The sequence below is a fragment of the Oncorhynchus mykiss genome, chromosome 8 (genome assembly GCF_013265735.2).
Source record: "Oncorhynchus mykiss isolate Arlee chromosome 8, USDA_OmykA_1.1, whole genome shotgun sequence".
Taxonomy (NCBI): Eukaryota; Metazoa; Chordata; class Actinopteri; order Salmoniformes; family Salmonidae; genus Oncorhynchus; species Oncorhynchus mykiss.
In genome coordinates, this window is record NC_048572.1 from 38,232,734 (window position 1) to 38,250,668 (window position 17,935).

At 41.8% G+C, this 17,935-nt stretch overlaps 1 protein-coding gene across 2 annotated transcripts in view; it reads right to left on the reverse strand.

Annotated features, from left to right (window-relative positions):
- Positions 1-17,935, reverse strand: part of LOC110529892 (cGMP-dependent protein kinase 1) — a 44,976-nt gene that overhangs the window by 16,889 nt on the left and 10,152 nt on the right. For both annotated transcript variants that reach the window (XM_021612548.2, XM_036985440.1), the window contains 9 exons: positions 17,716-17,882; positions 17,465-17,578; positions 17,210-17,315; positions 17,038-17,101; positions 16,865-16,942; positions 12,380-12,468; positions 12,185-12,250; positions 12,060-12,107; positions 11,793-11,952 (listed from right to left, as the gene is read on the reverse strand). In XM_021612548.2, coding sequence (XP_021468223.1) covers positions 11,793-11,952; positions 12,060-12,107; positions 12,185-12,250; positions 12,380-12,468; positions 16,865-16,942; positions 17,038-17,101; positions 17,210-17,315; positions 17,465-17,578; positions 17,716-17,882 — 892 coding nt within the window. The remainder of the gene's footprint in view (positions 1-11,792; positions 11,953-12,059; positions 12,108-12,184; positions 12,251-12,379; positions 12,469-16,864; positions 16,943-17,037; positions 17,102-17,209; positions 17,316-17,464; positions 17,579-17,715; positions 17,883-17,935) is intronic.

Consider the following 17,935-nt stretch of genomic DNA (forward strand, 5'->3'; position numbering starts at 1 on the left):
GAACATCAGCTATCTGGATTTGGGTGAAGGAGAAGTGGTGCTGCGGGGGGTGCAGAGTTGTTGGCCGGGATAAGGGTAGCCAGGTGGAAAGCATGGCCAGTCATAGAAAAATGCTTGTTGAAATTATCGTCTATAGTGGATATATCGGTGGTGACAGTGTTTCCTAGCCTCAGTGCAGTCGGCAGCTGTGAGGAGGTACTCTTATTCCCCATGGACTTTACAGTGTCCCAAAACATTTGGAATTTGTGCCACAGGATGCAAATGTATGTTTGAACGAGCTAGCCTCTGCTTTTCTAACTTACTGTGTCTATTGGTTCCTAACTTCCCTGAAAGGTTGCATATCGCAGGGGCTATTCGTTGCTAATGCAATAGGCCACAGGGTGTTTTGTGCTGGTCAAGAGCAGTCAAGGGCTATATCTGCTATATCTGGGCTATATCTGTTCTTAGTTCTACATTTTTTGAATGTGGCATGCTTATTTGAGATGGTGAGGAAAGCACTTTTAAAGACTAACCAGGCATCCACTACTGACGGAATGAGGTCAGTATCCTTCCAGGATACAGTGGCCAGGTAGATTATGAAGTCCTGCTCGCTGAAGTGTTTTAGGGAGTGTTTGACAGTGATGAGGGTTAGTCGTTTGACCGCGGACCCATTACGGACGCAGTCAATGAGGCAGTGATCACTGAGATCCTGGTTGAAGACAGCAGAGGTGTATTTAGAGGGCAGGTTGGTCAGGATGATATCTATGAGCGTGCCCGTGTTTCCGGATTTGGGGTTGTACCTGGTAGATTCCTTGATAATTTGTGTGAGATTGAGGGCATCTAGCTTAGATTGTAGGATGGTCGGGGTGTTAAGCATATCCCAGTTTGGGTCACCTAACAGTACGAACTCTGAAGATAGATGGGGGGCAATTAAATCACAATTTTCTGCAAAGACCTAAGAAAAGTTTTTTAAAAAACATAGGCCTAGTTACATACAAAATACAAGGAAGCAAAAAATACAACACAACAAACCTGCCAAGAGAGGGCCGCCCACCAAAACTCACAGACCAGGCAAGGAGGGCATTAATCTGAGGCAACAAAGAGACCAGAGATAACCCTGAAGGAGCTGCAAAACTCCACAGCGGAGATTGGAGTATCTGTCCATGGGACCACATTAAGCCATACACTCCACAGAACTGGGCTTTATGGAAGAGTGGCCATAAAAAAATTCTTAAAGAAAAAAAATAAGCAAACATGTTTGGTGTTCACCAAAAGGCATATGGCAGACTCCCCATAAGAAGGTACTCTGGTCAGATGAGACGAAAATTGAGCTTTTTTACCATCAAGGAAAACGCCATGTATGGTGCAAACCCAACACCTCGCGTCACCCCGAGAATACCATCCCCAAAACATCCCCACAGCATCATGCTGCCATCACTATGCTTCACTGTGAGAATGTTTTTAATCGGCAGGGACTTGGGCACTGATCAGAATTGAAGGAATGATGGACTGCGCTAAAAACAGGGAAATTCTTGAAGGGAAATCTGTTTCAATCTTCCAGAGAATTGAGATTGGGACGGAGGTTCAACTTCGAGCAGGACAATGACCCTAAGCATACTGCTAAAGCAACACCCGAGTGGTTTAAGGGGAAACATTTAAATGTCTTGCAATGGCCTAGGTAAATCAAATTATGTTTTGTTGTGTAAATCAAATTATACAACCTCCCCCCCCCCCCCCCCCCCCCCCCAATAAATTCAATTCCAGGTTGTAAGGCAACAAAATAGGAAAAATGCAAAGGGGAAGATACTTTCGCAAGCCACTGTAGTCTACACCTTCACAATAAATCACACTAGTTCATTTAGCAGACAAGATTTGCTTATAATTCCATGGCATTATTGTATATTATTTTATTGTTAGAATACAATTGAACAAAGCTGAAGAATACATACCGTGGGGAGAACAAGTATTTGGTACACTGACGATTTTGCAGGTTTTCCTACTTAGAAAGCATGTAGAGGTCTGTAATTTTTATCATAGGTACACTTCAACTGTGAGAGACGGAATCTATAACAAAAATCCAGAAAATCACATTGTATGATTTTTAAAACCTGTTGATGCCAGGAGTTCCTCTGGAGGAACACCCTCCCCCCCGTTCAGCTCAAACGGTGGCGCATGGAACGCAAAAATATTCTTAAAAATATTTAACCTCCACACATTAACAAGTCCAATAGCTCAAATGAAAGATAAACACCTTGTTCATCTACCCAGCATGTCAGATTTTTAAAATGTTTTACGGCGAAAACACACCACACATTTATATTAGACCACCACCGAAACAAAGACAAGCGGCAGCCATTTTGTCCCAGAAAATATAAAATTATAAAAGCAGGATTAAAAAATAAATCGCTCACTAACCTTTTGAAAATCTTCATCAGATGACAGTGATAGGACATGTTACACAGTACATTTTTTTTTTTTCAATAATATGCCATATATATCCATAAATGTCCATTTACAGTGTACTCATGTTCAGAAATTACTCAAAAATGCCCGCAGGAAATCTAGGTAGCTCGGCAAGATAACGTAAATAGACATCATAAACTTTGGCTAAATATACATGTTCTACATATAGTTAGAAAGATACACTGCTTCTTTATGCAACCGCTGTGTTAGATTTATTTTTAACGTTACAGAAATCGCACACTATTTCATATGCTGAGGCAGCGCTCAGTTCCAAGCTACATTTCCACGTAATGTTGGAGTCAACAGAAACACAGATTTAAGCATAAATATTCCCTTACCTTCGATGGTCTTCGTTCAGAATGTTCTGGAAGGGTTCATACTTACCCAATACATCGTTTGGTTTCAAGTCTTGCGTCTTTGTATTAGCTACTGCTAATAACATCAGCTGAAATGCACCCAAAACGTCCTCCGGTCCGGATAAGTTGCGCATCAAAACTTCAAAATTACACATTATATGTCGACTAAACAGGTCAAACTAAGTGCAGAAGCAAGCTTTATGATGTTTTAGACGTGCAAAACAAACTTCAATTCAACCGGGCATCGTTTGCTCTTCCCAGGAGTGCTGGAACAAAGGAATGGCTGTGACCAATTCGCGCCCTAACGCACAGGTTTTTTTATCGCGACACTTACTCCAATCACTCCTATAGGGCCAATTCTCGCGCGATTTGAACGATTGAACGCTCCAAAGAAAGAGGACATCTAGTGGAAGAGATGGAAAGTGTCCCCAGATCCATAAGTGGTCGGGAAGGGTGGGGGCCATGACGTCAAAGTTGCTCCAACTTTCATGGCCACAAAAACTAGTTTGGAAGAATGCATGCCCTGTGAGTTCTGCTATACTTACAGACATAATTCCAACGGTTTTAGAAGCTTTAGAGTGTTTTCTATCCAATAATAATTATTATATGCATATATTAGCAATTTTTTATATATTTTTTTTCAGTTTACTAGGGGTACCCAATTTCTCCAAAGGGGGCGTAAATCTGCCATGCCCTCAAAAGGAAATTAATTAGCATTTTATTGCATGACATAAGTATTTGATCACCTACCAACCAGTAAGAATTCCGGCTCTCACAGATCTGTTAGTTTTTCTTTAGTTTATTATAGTACAAGGGGCAGGCAAAAGGTAAGTCAAGGCAGGCAAAGAATCAAAAAAACAAATCAGAGTCAGGCAGGAACAGGACGGCAGGCAATCGGTAGGTCAAGGCAGGCAAAGAGTCGCAATCCAAATCAGAGTCAGGCAGGTACAGGACAGCAGGCAGGATCAGGGTCAGGACAGGCAGAAAGGTCAGAACTGGGAAGACTAGTTAAAACAAATACTAGAGAGGAGGGAGAGTGGTGGGCCTGGAAACAGGAGACAAAGGGCTGTGAGACAGATGTTTAACCTCTCTTGGGTAGGGGGCGGCAGTATTTTGATGTTCAGGGAAAAGGGTTCCCAAAGTAAACTGCCTGTTACTCAGGCCCAGAAGCTGGGATATGCATACAATTGGTAGATCTGGATAGAAAACATTATAATGTTTCTACAACTGTCCAAATTACGTCTGTGAGTATGACAGAACTGATATGGCAGGCGAAACCCGAGGACAAACCATCCCCAGTCTACCACTATTTTTAATGGCTATCACTTTTATTATAAGGCCAAGACCTCCCAGATTGCAGTTCTTAGGGCTTCCACTAGAAGTCTTTAGAAAGAGTTTCGGGCTTATTTTTGGAAAAATGAGCCATACATTGTAGTTTTTCTAGGTGGCTCCCATTTCGGCTGTAGTGTTTTCAAGCACGTGGAAGTGAGCCCGTTCGTTGGAATTCTTCGCTGGTAAAGACAATAACGATTCTCCTTCTTAATTTTTTTCGTTTATTTTAGTATTAAGGTACCTAAGGTTTGATTATAAACGTTGTTTGACTTGTTTGGAAAAGTTTATTAGTAACGTTTGGGATTCATTTTGTATGCATTTGGAAGGAGGGAAACTGGGTGGATTATTGACTAAAGCTTGTCAGCTAAAATGAGTTTTTATGGATATAAAGAAGTTACCGTCCCACCTGCTAATAACAAGTTAATCCTAGACACATGAAAAGTGGGATGTATACAGACGGTGTGGGGCAACAGAAGATGAACAGCAGAGGGGCTAAGGATTTTTGAGATGGGGAAAGGACCGATGAAAAGGAGGGAAGTTTACAGGACTCCACCCGGAGGGGCAGGTCCCAAGTGGAAAGCCATACACTCTGCTCGTGCCAATAGCGGGGAGCAGGGATCCGGTGGCGATCAGCCTGTGGCTGATACCTGAATGTGGTCTTCAGAAGAGCGGCCTGGGCTCTCTTCCAGGTACGGCGACAGCGGTGGACGAACATCTCGGCAGCGGGTATGCTAACTTCTTCTTGCTCAGGGAAGAGCAGGGGATCATTCGAAGAGCAAGAGACCAGTGGCCGAGCCGGGAAGTGTGTTACGGGCGTCCGGCTGCACAATATGGACCAGGCTCTCTATACCACAGACGAGTGCAGCCGCTAGACAGGAGGTAAGGAGGATGGTCTCGGAGTCAGACGGAGTAGTAGCGGGGCTAAACAAATGTGAAAGTGCGTCAGGTTTCACATTCTTGGACCCCGGGTGGTAGAAGAAAGTTAAATTGAAACGGGTAAATAACAGGGCCCAATGAGCCTGCCTAGGGTTGAGTAGAATGGCGGTGCGGAGATATTCCAGGTTGTTATGGTCAGTCCACAGTAAGAATGGGTGTTCCGCCCCCTTCAACCAGTGCCTCCACTCCTCCAACGTCACCTTGACAGCGAGCAGTTCTCTATTCCCCACATCATAGTTCCTTTCAGCAGGTGTAAGACTATTGGAGAGAAAAGTGCTGGGGTGCAGCTTTTGATCCTAGGTAGAACACTGGCACAGGACAGCCCCCACTTCAACATCCCAGGCTTCGACCTCCACCACAAACTGACGGGAGGGGTCTGGATGAATTAAGATGGGGGCTGTAGTGAATCGATGTTTGAGGTCAGAGAACGCCTGGTCAGCTGCTTGAGACCACATGAACGGAGACTTGGGAGAAGTGAGTGCTGAGAGGGGGAAAGCTAGGGTGCTGTAACCCCAGATGAAGTAGCAGTAGAAGTGAGCAAATCCAAGGAAACGCTTCAGTTGCATTCTGGATGTGGGTTGAGTCCAATCGACCACAGCTCTCACCTTGTCTGGATCTATCTGTATATGTCCTACAGTGATGACGTATCCTAGGAAGGAGTTGATGAAGCGATGGAATTCACACTTCTCCGCTTGAATGAAGAGCTGCTTCTCCAGGAGTCGCTGAAGGATCTGTCGGACCTGCTCTTGAGCTTAATGGGAAAAGACAAGGATATCGTCGAGGTAGACAAACAAACAACGCTTCAGCATGTGCCGAAGCATATCGTTGACCAGGGCCTGGAACATAGCGGGAGTGTTGGTCAGTCCTGAAAGGCATAACCAAGTACTCATAGTGCCCGCCAGCCGTGTTAAAGGCTGTCTTCCAGCCGCCAACGTGCGATCATCCACCGCGTAGTCTGCCACACTATGTGTGAGTCTTGATGTAGATGGAGCAGTGTACGAGCAGCCTCTCTCCTGGACAATGGAGAATCTAACACTTTTCGTACCTCCGCCACAAACTCCTCCAGACTGAGGCAAACAGTGGACTGTTGCTCCCAAACCGCCGTAGCCCAGGCGAGTGCCATCCCGGACATCAACGTTATGAGGTACGCTATTTTTGAGCGGTTCGAGGGGAACGAAAAAGGCTGCAGCTCGAAGATGAGGGACACTGGAAGAGAAAAGCCTGGCAGGATCCAGTATCTTCAGCGTAGCAATCCAGAGGTGGTAAGTGAGGTTCTCGGGACACCAAGGTAGGCTTGGAAGAAGCGTTGCTGGTGGCAGGGTTGCTGAGAGTCTGGGGGATTACGGTTGTGGCTTGCTGCCTAGTAAGGAATCCGCGGAATTGCTCCAGGAATGTATTGCATGCATGGTCATGTCATTCTGCCCTCCATAAGGCTTTGCAGTAACTCCTCATGTCTTCCAATGGTGGCTCCTTGGGAGGAGACAGCATTGCGGAGCTGGTCCGAGTCTGCTGGGTCAGTCATGGCCAGTTCGTACTATCACAGCTCAGACACAGGAGGCGGATAGGACGAGTCTCAGAGTTTATTAAAGTACAAGGGACAGGCAAAAGGTAAGTCAAGGCAGGCAAAGAGTCGTAATCCAAATCAGATTCAGGCAGGTACAGGACGGCAGGCAGGATCAGGGTCAGGATAGGCAGAAAGGTCAGACCTGGGAAGACTAGGAAAAACTAAAACTAGAGCACAAGAAACACAGGAACATGCTGGTGGGACTTGATGGGACAAGATGAACTGGCAACAGACAAACAGAAAATGCAGGTATAAATACACAGGGGACAATGAGGGGAGATTGGAGACACCTGGTGGGGGATGGAGACAAGTACGAATACAAGTGAAACAGATCAAGGGTGTGACAAATACTTTGTCCTGCATCAGACTAATGATGATTTGAAAAAAGTCGCTTGAAAAGGCATGAGCTCCGCTTTTTTATTTTTTTTGCGCAGGCTTTACACACTCCAATAGTCTCTAGATAGCAATAGATAATGCCTCAAATTTCACAGCGGCATACCCTTTGTGGCAGTAATGCACCATAAAAAATTCATGCCTTTTACAGCCCGGAGTGCTGCGTGGTGCCCTTCTCCCTGAGTGTGCGTCGCAATATGAAGCGTCTCTCACTCACATGGCTCTCTGTCACGGGTCTTTCTCACAGGCTACAAGTTAAGACAGACATCGGGGATGCACCTGCATGCGTCCTTATCCATTTCCGAGGTGCATATTGAAGATATTGGAAGAAACTTTCACATTTACTTTGTCAGCCAACAAGAAGAGTATGCCTAACGAACAGAAAAAGCACTATCCTATGTCAATCTACAATCCCCAATAGTGCAAACCTATACTATTCAGTGCGAGAAATAAAATTAAAACATTTATCTTCTCCATACTTGAAACTCACACGCTACGAATACATGCCAGTTAGACTCTACACCCCTTGTAAAGCAGATTAATGTGCTTAATTTTAAGTTATTTGGACACTTTTGTTGTGATAAAAACCTTATTAAAACATATAGGCCTATGGGCTAGGCTACATGAGGTGTGTGACTATGATTGAAAAGGCATTGTTTCTTTTGCTGGGCATCATTCTAAAGTGATAATATATAATTCACAAGTGATAGGTTAATATTGTCACACATCAGACTATTCTTGACTTAATCTTGTCTTTACACATACTCAATAATATGGTGACATTTGTTTTGATTTAGAATGGACCATTATCATGCACCTGTATCGAAACAGGGTCAGCGGGAAAGAATACATGTCATCTATGAAATTAAATAGCGACAGGAGGACGCTTTTCCCTGTGGTTTATTTTCATGCCAGCCAGGTAGGCTATGTGCTTAAAATGAGGAAAGTTGAGAAATAAATATGGTAGGCCTAGCCTATAGAAAGCTGATGGGATCCTCCTATTTTTATTAGCGGACATCACTCTGCATAGCCTATAGAAATATTGTGCAACATGGGCTCTCATGGAGTGTTTGATTGGATTTTCGAATACATTTGCATTGATGTCAGAGTGATTAGAGGGACAATAGAGGGCTGAATACCAGGCAGTTAGTAGGTTTGGTACGCTACTAATGACCGGCAGCAGAATCACAGCTGGAGAAGCCTAATTACCATGACTAAACCGTCATGTGGAATTTGACTGCCTTCATGACTCGTGACCGTCGGTGTGGCGGTAATATGGTCACCGCAACAGCCCTAACCTCAACCCAATTGAGATGGTTTGCGATGATTTGGACCGCAGAGTGAAGAAAACTCAGCCAACAAGTGCTCAGTATATGTGGGAACTCCTTCAAGACTTTTGGAAAAGCATTCCTCATGAAGCTGGTTCAGAGAATGCCAAGAGTGTGCAAAGCTGTCATCAAGGCAAAGGGTGGCTACTTTGAAGAATCTGGTTAAAGAATTTGTTTAACATGTTTTTGGTTACTACATTATTCCATATGTGCTATTTCATAGTTTTGATGTCTTCACTATTATATAATTATAAATCCTTTTACAGCTGCTGTCCCTGTACAGGGATCAACATCAGCGGTACTCGATACAACTCAAACTTTCATTAAAATACACATGCAGGGTACTCAATTAAAGCTACACTCGTTGTGAATCTAGCCAACATGTCAGATTTTTAAAATGATTTTTGGCGAAAGCATGAGAAGCTATTATCTGATAGCATGCAACCCCCGAAATACCCAAAGGGGACGTAAACAAAATAATTAGCGTAGCCGGCGCTACACAAAACGCAGAAATAAAATATAAAACATTCATTACCTTTGACGAGCTTCTTTGTTGGCACTCCTATATGTCCCATAAACATCACAATTGGGTCTTTTTTTCGATTAAATCCGTCCATGTATACCCAAAATGTCCATTTATGAAGCCCGTCTGATCCATGAAAAAGCACCGTTCCAAAACGCAACGTTGTTTTTTTAAATTAAAAAAGTTCCCTATAAACTTTGACAAAACACTTCAACCTACTTTTGTAATCCAACTTTAGGTATTAGTAAACATTAATAATCGATCAAATTGATCACGGGGCGATCTGTATTCAATAGCAGCACGTTTTGAAATCATGGTCCACATTCTCTCTTTCATAACTTCCTCCGGTGTACCCGAAGACAGGAAGTGCCTATTCCTCATTTCACCAAGGATTCATAAAATTAAATAATTAATTATTATTAATAATAATTAAAATCAATTGACAGTACTGGCGACATCGCGTGGAAGCTGTAGGTATTGTAAACTGGGCCCTATCTATTTTCCCTTGCCATAGACAATACAGAGACTGGCGGAGGGATATTTTGGGGGGTTTTTTTGTGAACAATTTTCCTTGGGATTTTGCCTGCTAAACACGTTCTGTTAAAGTCACAGACATAATTTAACCAGTTTTATAAACTTCAGAGTGTTTTCTATCCACACATACTAATCATATGCATATACTATATTCCTGGCATGAGTAGCAGGACGTTGAAATTTTGCGCGAGTTTTAACAAAAAGCTGCAAAAATTCGCAGCCTCTTTATGAGTTATGCTACAATGTAGAGAATAGTAAAAATAAAGAAAAACCCTGGAATGAGTAGGTGTGTCCAAACTTTTGACTGGTACTGTAAGTATTCACAACCCTGAGTGAGTACATGTTAGAATCACATTTGGTAGCAACAGCAGCTGTGGGTCTTTCTGGGTCAAAGAGATTTGCACACCTGTATTGTACAATCTTTGCCCATTATTATTTTCCAAATTATTCAAGCTTTGTCAAATTGGTTGCTGATCATTGCTTGACAACCATTTCCAAATCTTGCCATACATTTCAAGCAGATTGAAGTCAGAACTGTAACTGAGCAATTCCAGTATGGATTTAGCCTTGTGTTTTAGGTTATTGTCTTGCTGAAAGTTTAATTAATCTCCCAGTGTCTGGTGGATTTTGCCTGTGCTTAGCTCCATTCTGTTTATTTTTTTATTGTCAAAAACTCCTGAGTCCTTAACGATAACTAGCATACCCATAACATGATGCAGCCATCACTATGCTTGTAAAATGGAGAGTGGTACTCAGTAATGTGTTGTATTGGATTTGCCCTAAATGTAAGACTTTGTAATCGGTAGAAAAAGTGAATTGCTTTGCCACATTTTCTTTTGCTTTAGTGCCTTGTTGCAAACAGGGTGCATTTCTTTGAACATTTGTATTCTGTACAGGCTTTCTTCTTTTCACTCTGTCAATTAGGTTAATATTGTGGAGTAATAGCCATTCAACTCTGTAACTGTTTTAAAGTCAGCACTGGCCTCATGGTGAAATCCTTGAGCGTTTTCCTTCTTCTCTAGTAATTGAGTTAGCAAGGACTCCTGTATCTTTGTATTGACTGGGGGTATTGATGTCACGCCTACTCCCACTCCCCTTCTCCAGTGCACGTCATCATCAATCTACTAACCACCAGCCCTGGCTACCATTACTACGCACACCTGCTCCCCATCATTACACACACGTGGACTTCATCCTCACCTTGATTTACCTCTCCTTTATTTAGCCCTCAGTAGCCTCAGTCTTCAGGCAGTATTGGTTTGTTTTGATTCACGATCTCTACGCTTGTCATGTTTTGTTTATCTGCATTTATCATTAGTGAACTCACCTTCTGCACCTGCTTCCTGACGTATATGGAACAATTTATACACGATTCAAGTGTAATTAACTTAGTTAGGCTTGCCAATAAGAAAGAGGATGAATACTTATTGACTCAAGACATTTCAGCTTTTCATGTTTTATTACTTAGTAAAAATTCAGAAAACATAATTCCACTTGGACATTATGGGATATTGTGTGTAGGCCAGTGACAAAAATCGCAATTTTATCAATTTTAAGTTCAGGCTACAAAATTTTGAAAAAAAGGTGTGAAAACTTTCTGAAGGCACTTTGAATATCTCCAAACCTAAAAGCATAATATTTTGGAGAAATAACCCTACATCTCATCTCGATCTATTATTGAATAATGTGGCTATTGAGCAAGTTGAAGAAACTAATCTGCTGGGTGTCACCCTAGATAGCAAGCTATCATGGTCAAAACATATAAACTCAATGTCAATAAAATGGGAAGAGGTCTGTCCGTTTACATCATCAACATAAGAATCACCTACAAAACGTATTGTACTGTATGACCGCTTATACATGTGTAACTATCTGTTCAAGGAGTTGGCACACAGCTCGGACACTCATCAATATCACACAAGACATGCAACCAGAGGTCTATTCACAGTCCCCAGGTCGAGAATAGAGACTGGGAAACACACACTATTAAATAGAGCCATGACTAAATGTAACTCTGCCACCCCAGGTAACTCATGCTAGCAATAAAATCAGATAGAAGAACAGGACTGTGAAGAGACACAGACATTTGTATGCATGTTGTATTGTATTATGTATAGACTATCTTAAGATGAATTAACTATATGTGGGTCGCTCTGGATGGGAGTGTCTGATGAATGGCTACATTGAAATGTAAATGTAGTGCTATGTATTTAATATATATTATGTATTTAATGTTGTGTTGTTTCCTGTTTGGACCCCAGGAAGAGTAGCCACTGCATCGGTAGCAGCAAATTGGGGATCCTAATAAATATTAAACACTTAATCAGTTGGTTTCAGCCTCTAACTTGCCAAACACAACTACAACACCAAACTCACACACATACCAGTTCAACGCGACCAAACCCTCCCACTCCGAGAGTGACAGGTTCTCCCTGGTAACGCCCCTCCTGGTACAGTACGGGGATCAGGTCCTTCAGTCTCAGATAGGAACTAGGACTGGTCTTCTCTGGAGCATCTGGCTCCTCCAAAACCTTAGAGCTGATGCTGGGACACAGACAACAGTTACACAGCTTGACTAGACTAAAGTGGTGAACATATAACTAGGAGGAGAAGGGCACTGCTAAAAGGGGCAAGTGTGTCTTTGTACTCACTCATCATGGAGCTCCAGGTGTTCAATGGGGATCGTCTCCTCAAACACCCTGGAAGTGTAACGTAACAGACCATTAGTCATTCAACCAATCGATTAAGAAATGTAATGTTACTTGTTCAGACTCACTCCTTATCGATGGAGAAGCAGGTCACAGGGCCAACAGCTGTACATGTTGCAGTCCTCAGGATTTCACTGCGGGTTACATACAAATCCACACTTATGAGAAGCCACATTAACTAATAGCTACTGCACACCGGGGTCATTTTAATGAACAACATGAAGTCTATTTATAGCCTTAGCTACTAATGTATCCATGGTTACCGTATCAGGGCCAATTCCCCGAAATGCTCCCCTTTGCCCATCTTGCGAATCTGTTTCTCCTGCCCATTCAACTTCTTAGTCACCTTGACCTGAAGGAAGACACACACACGTGCCCACATGCACGTACACACATCCACACACATACATAGGCAGGCATTATTAGCACGCACACATACACACACACACATTTTTGTCATTAGTAAACACATGGGTTGGTAAGCACAGGTAGGAGTATTGTAGACTCCAATCCTCCACTAGTGTAGTAAGTCGTTGTTCACTATGATCATCAAACAAAGGGTGTAAGCACACAGTTAAAGTTAAACAGCTTCTCACGCTGGAAATGTGTACCCTCAATTAATATAGTTGATGTACTTGCATGTGACCAAATGCTAAATTGAAGCTGTTCCCATCAGATAACATGATACGGTACAAGTTAGCGCTATGCTAACCTCACCAGGTGGCAGTGATTACATCCTGGCACAACTGCTTCCAGCCCATTTCTGCTTCCAGCCCATCAAAGATCTTAGATTTTCAAGAAATAGGTCAACCTTAGCCACCAGAGAGATATTTTAAATTTACAAACTCAAGGTTTACTTGTTCTGTTGGTCTGTAACAAAATGTGACGTGAAATATTGCACTGGTGAATCCTTGACTATACAAATAGCTACTACTCACATTAGGCAACATTTAAAAATGTTTGCATATATGACAAAATCCACATGTTTGTGTATCTGTTTCAAAAACCCCCGTGTGCTCTTTTTGAAAAAATATAAATGAGGTCCTTACAAGAAAGTTTGTTGTACATTGTTTGAAAAAACAAAGAGCCTTATGGATTTTTCAAACAACAGTTACTGTATGTAGGCTATAGCTATCATTATCACTTCTAGGTGCCACATACTGCTAAAGCGATTGACTTATAATCTATAGTGTTTTTTAATCTCAGGTTCGAGCCCAGTTCGCATCAATTTTTTTGTTGTTGAGGAAAACATTTAAGTGGATAATTATAATACATTTGTATTGATTAATACATTTGTATTGTGTAAGCCATAACATACATTTTTCCAGCAGCAGACTATGATCGATAATGTCAAAAGCCACATTGAAGTCTAACGAAACAGCCCCCACATTAATTTTATCATCAATATCTCTGAGTCAACCATCAGTCATTTGTGTAAGTGCTGTGTTTGTTGAATGTCCTTCCCTATAAGCATCCTGAAAGTCTGTCAATTTTTTTACTGTAAAATAGCATTGTATCTGGTCAGACACAATTTTTTCAAAAACTTTACTAATGATTGTTAACAGGCTGATTGGTCGGCTATTTGAACCAGTAAAGGGGGCTTTACTATTCCTAGGGAGAGGTAGCAGAGTGGCTTTTGCTTCCCTACAGGCCTGAGTGTACACACTTTCTAGTAGGCTTAAATTGAAGATGTGGCAATATCATCCTCTAATATCCTCTGTAAATTTCCATCTAAGTTGTCAGAACGTTGTGGCTTGTCATTGTTGATAGACAACAACAAACAAACAAATCCAATGTTAGCCTTTCATAATTTGGTCAGATATACTTCGATGTGGTGTATCAGCATTTTATGATTGCAAAAAAATGCACACCTTCCACACTCACTTTACGGAATTCAAACTACAATTCTTGTTTTTCATAGTTTAGTCAGATAAACACTACCGTTCAAAAGTTTGGGGTCATTTAGAATTATCCTTGTTTTTGAAAGAAAAGCGAATTTTGTGTTAATTAAAATAACATCAAATTGACCAAAAATACAGTGTAGACATTATTAATGTTGTAAATTGTAGCTGGAAACGGCAGATTTTTCATGGAATATCTATAATGCCTTACAAAAGTATTCATCCCCTTGGAGTTTTTCCTATTTTAATGCATTACAACCTGTAATTTGAATTTCATGTAATTGACAAAATAGTCCAAATTGGTGAAGTGATATGGAAAAAAAACATGTTTCAAAAAATTCTAAAACCAAAATATACACACACCTGTTCTGAAAGGCCCCCGAGTCTGCAACACCACAAAGCAAGCGGCACCATCAAGCAAGCGGCACCATGAAGACCAAGGAGCTCTCCAAACAGGTCAGGAACAAAGTTGTGTAGAAGTACAGATCATGTTTGGGTTATAAAAAAAATCTGAAACTTTGAATGTCCGCGGAGCACCATTAAATCCATGATTAAAAAATTGAAAGAATATGGCACCACAACAAACATGCCAATAGAGGGCCACCCACCAAAACTCACAGACCAGGCAAGGAGGGCATTAATCTGAGAGGCAACAAAGAGACCAAAGGTAACCCTGAAGGAGCTGTAAGCTCCACAGCGGAGATCGGAGTATCTGTCCATAGGACCACTTTAAGCCGTACATTCACAGAGCTGGACTTAACGGAAGTGGCCGTAAAAAAAGCCATTGCTTAAAGAAATAAATAAGCAAACCCGTTTGGTGTTCGCCAAAAGGCATGTGGGAGACTCTCCAAACATATGGAAGAAAGTACTCTGGTCAGATGAGACTAAAATGTTACTTTTTGGCCATCTAGGAAAACCCTCTATCTGGCGCAAACCCTAACACCTCGCATCACCCCGATAACACCACCACAGCATGATGCTGCCACCACCATGTTTCACTGTTTTTCATCTGCAGGGACTGGGAAACTGGTCAGAATTTAAGGAATGATGGATGGCGTTAAATACAGGGAAATTCAAGGGAAACCTGTTCCAATCTTCCAGAGATTTGAGACTGGGACGGAGGTTCACCTTCCAGCAGCATACTGCTAAAAGCAACACTCGAATGGTTTAAATGTCTTGGAATGGCCTAGTCAAAGCCCAGACATCAATCCAATTGAGAATCTGTGGTTTGACTTAAAGATTGCTGTACACCAGCGGAACCCATCCAACTTGAAGGAGTGAGAGCAGTTTTGCCTTGAGAAATGGGCAAAAATCCCAGTGGCTAGATGTGCCAAGCTTATAGAGACATACCCCAAGATACTTGCAGCTGTAGTTGCTGCAAAATATGGCTCTATAAAGTATTGGCTTTAGGAGTGTTATGCACGCTCAAGTGTTGTGTTTTGTTTTGTCTTATTTCATGTTTGTTTCACAATAAAACGTATTTTGCATCTTCAAAGTGGTAGGCATGTTTTGTAAATCAAAGGATACAAACCCCCCAAAAATATATTTTAATTCCAGGTTGTAAGGCAACAAAATAGGAAAAATGCAAATAAGGTCGAAAAGCATTAAACATTTATGGCAATTTAGATAGCTCGCTTGCAGTTGCTAGCTAATGTGTCATATTTAGCTAGCTTGCTCTTGCTAGCTAATTTGTTTTGAGATATGAACATTGAGTTGTTATTTTACCTGAAATGCACAAGGTCATCTACTCCGACAATTAATCCACACATAAAACAGTCAACCGAATCGTTTCTAGTCATCTCTCCTGCTTCCAGACATTTTCTTCTTTGGACTTTATATGGCGAATGGCATTTAACTTTCATAGTTAACATGACGATGACTGACCTCAGTTCGTCTTTCAATCACCCACCTGAGAATAATCAATGATGAGATGGGAGAGGCAGGAATTGCAGCACGTTCTGAGCCACAAATAGAAGCAACTTCTATTTTAGCGCCTGGTAATGCAGACACTCTATTTTAGTGCCTGGCAACGCAATGCAAGCGTTATGGTCAGCATGTCAGTCCCTGCGACCCCAGCGCTTATGACAAAATCAACAGCACAAAATTGAAGATGTTTGAAACAATTTATCTTTTGTTATTATGTTTGCTACATAGCCTTTCTGTAAATAGCCCATCCAACTACCTCATCTCCATACTGTATTTACTTAGCTCCTTTGCATCCCAGTATCTCTACTTGCACATTCATCTTCTGCACATTCTACCATTCTAGAGTTTAATTGCTATATTGTAGTTACTTCGCCACCATGGCCTATTTATTGCCTTACTTCCCTTAGCCTGCCTCATTTGCACTCCCTGTATATAGACTTTCCTACTGTATTATTGATTGTACATTTGTTTATTCCATGTGTAACTCTGGTTGTTGTACAGTATGTGTCGAACTGCTTTGCTTAATCTTGGCCAGGTCGCAGTTGCAAATGAGAACTTGTTCTCAACTAGCCTACCTGGTTAAATAAAGTGAAATAAAATAAAATAAAACTGTACTTTTTTCACATCCCCAATCTGAGGTAAAAAGGATGTGTAATTCCCCCCCAATTCGATGGGGTCAGCTTTTGTAATGTAGTAACAAATACTTTCCACATCATGGAAAGTAACTTAATATAAATTAATATAATATCTTAATTTAGGATGACAGTAAATGAAGAAAATTCTGATTTAAAATAAATTCTTCAGCACAATTTAACTGGGTGCTCTAGAAAGAGCTCCCATAGTGACTGTGTAGCAGCCCATTTGTGTGTCATAACTTTCCTAGTTTTGGATCACTGTAACCGCCAAACATGTCCCCCGTACCTCTCCTTTGAGAATGATGTAGAACGTGTTGCCCTCCGCCCCCTCACGCACAATGACATCATTGTTCTGGTACTTCACCTACAAGAAGGAACAGATTTCATATGGATTTGGATGTTAATGCTCTGGAAAATGTATCTAGTATGGGGAGGTGTGTCAAATGGCTGAGTACAAACCTCCTCCATGGAGTCAATTATCTTAGAGAGCTGACTGTCATTTAGGGCCTTCAGAGTCCGAGACCTGATACGTAAGCATATCAGAGCAGAATTAGCAGAGTGTGCGGGTGGGTGGGTGCATGTGCGTGTGACCAAGAGAGTGCAAGTTGTAAGGTTAAGTGTGTAAACTCACGTTTTTAGGAAGCCCATTAGCTGTTCACGTTTCTTCTTGGACTTGTTGGTCATGATGGTTCTATACATCTGTCTCTCCATAAACCACAGACGCACCACTGTCTTGGCTACGACGATGGGAGTGAGGGGGACAATTCATTCATAACAACAAGCAATATTCGGTACATTACATGCATAATACAGAATGTAGGAAGGTACACAGTTAGTTACCATATTGTGTACTTCTCAATATCCACATTTTATAATAGCATCTCACCTTTGACTGTGGCTGTGCGTTTGCAGTTATACAGAATAGCCAACTCTCCAAAAACATCCCCACAGGTCAGGGTTCGAAGGTTACAATCTGCTTGACTGACAAGGAGCTCACCCGCTAAAGGGAGCGATAGAGGGGGGACATTGAGAGGTGAGGGTTATCATTTTATTGTAAAAAGTAAGCAGACATAGCAACCCTTATTTGTGAAATGTTAATTGTGTTTCTCCGTACATGGTTGAGAAATTCACACATACCTGCTACGATGTACATGCTGTCTCCCTCAGTGCCCTCCTTGATTACATCATTTCCTGGTTTGAAGTCGATCGCCACCAGGAGCTCCACCATCATGGTGATCTGCTCATCGTCAAGGCGACTCAGGAAGTCATTCTTCTGGATGGCCTTGATGATCAGACTCGTCTCACTGTGGAAAGAGACATTCTGTATATATTCACACCAGCATACTCTACTGACGTC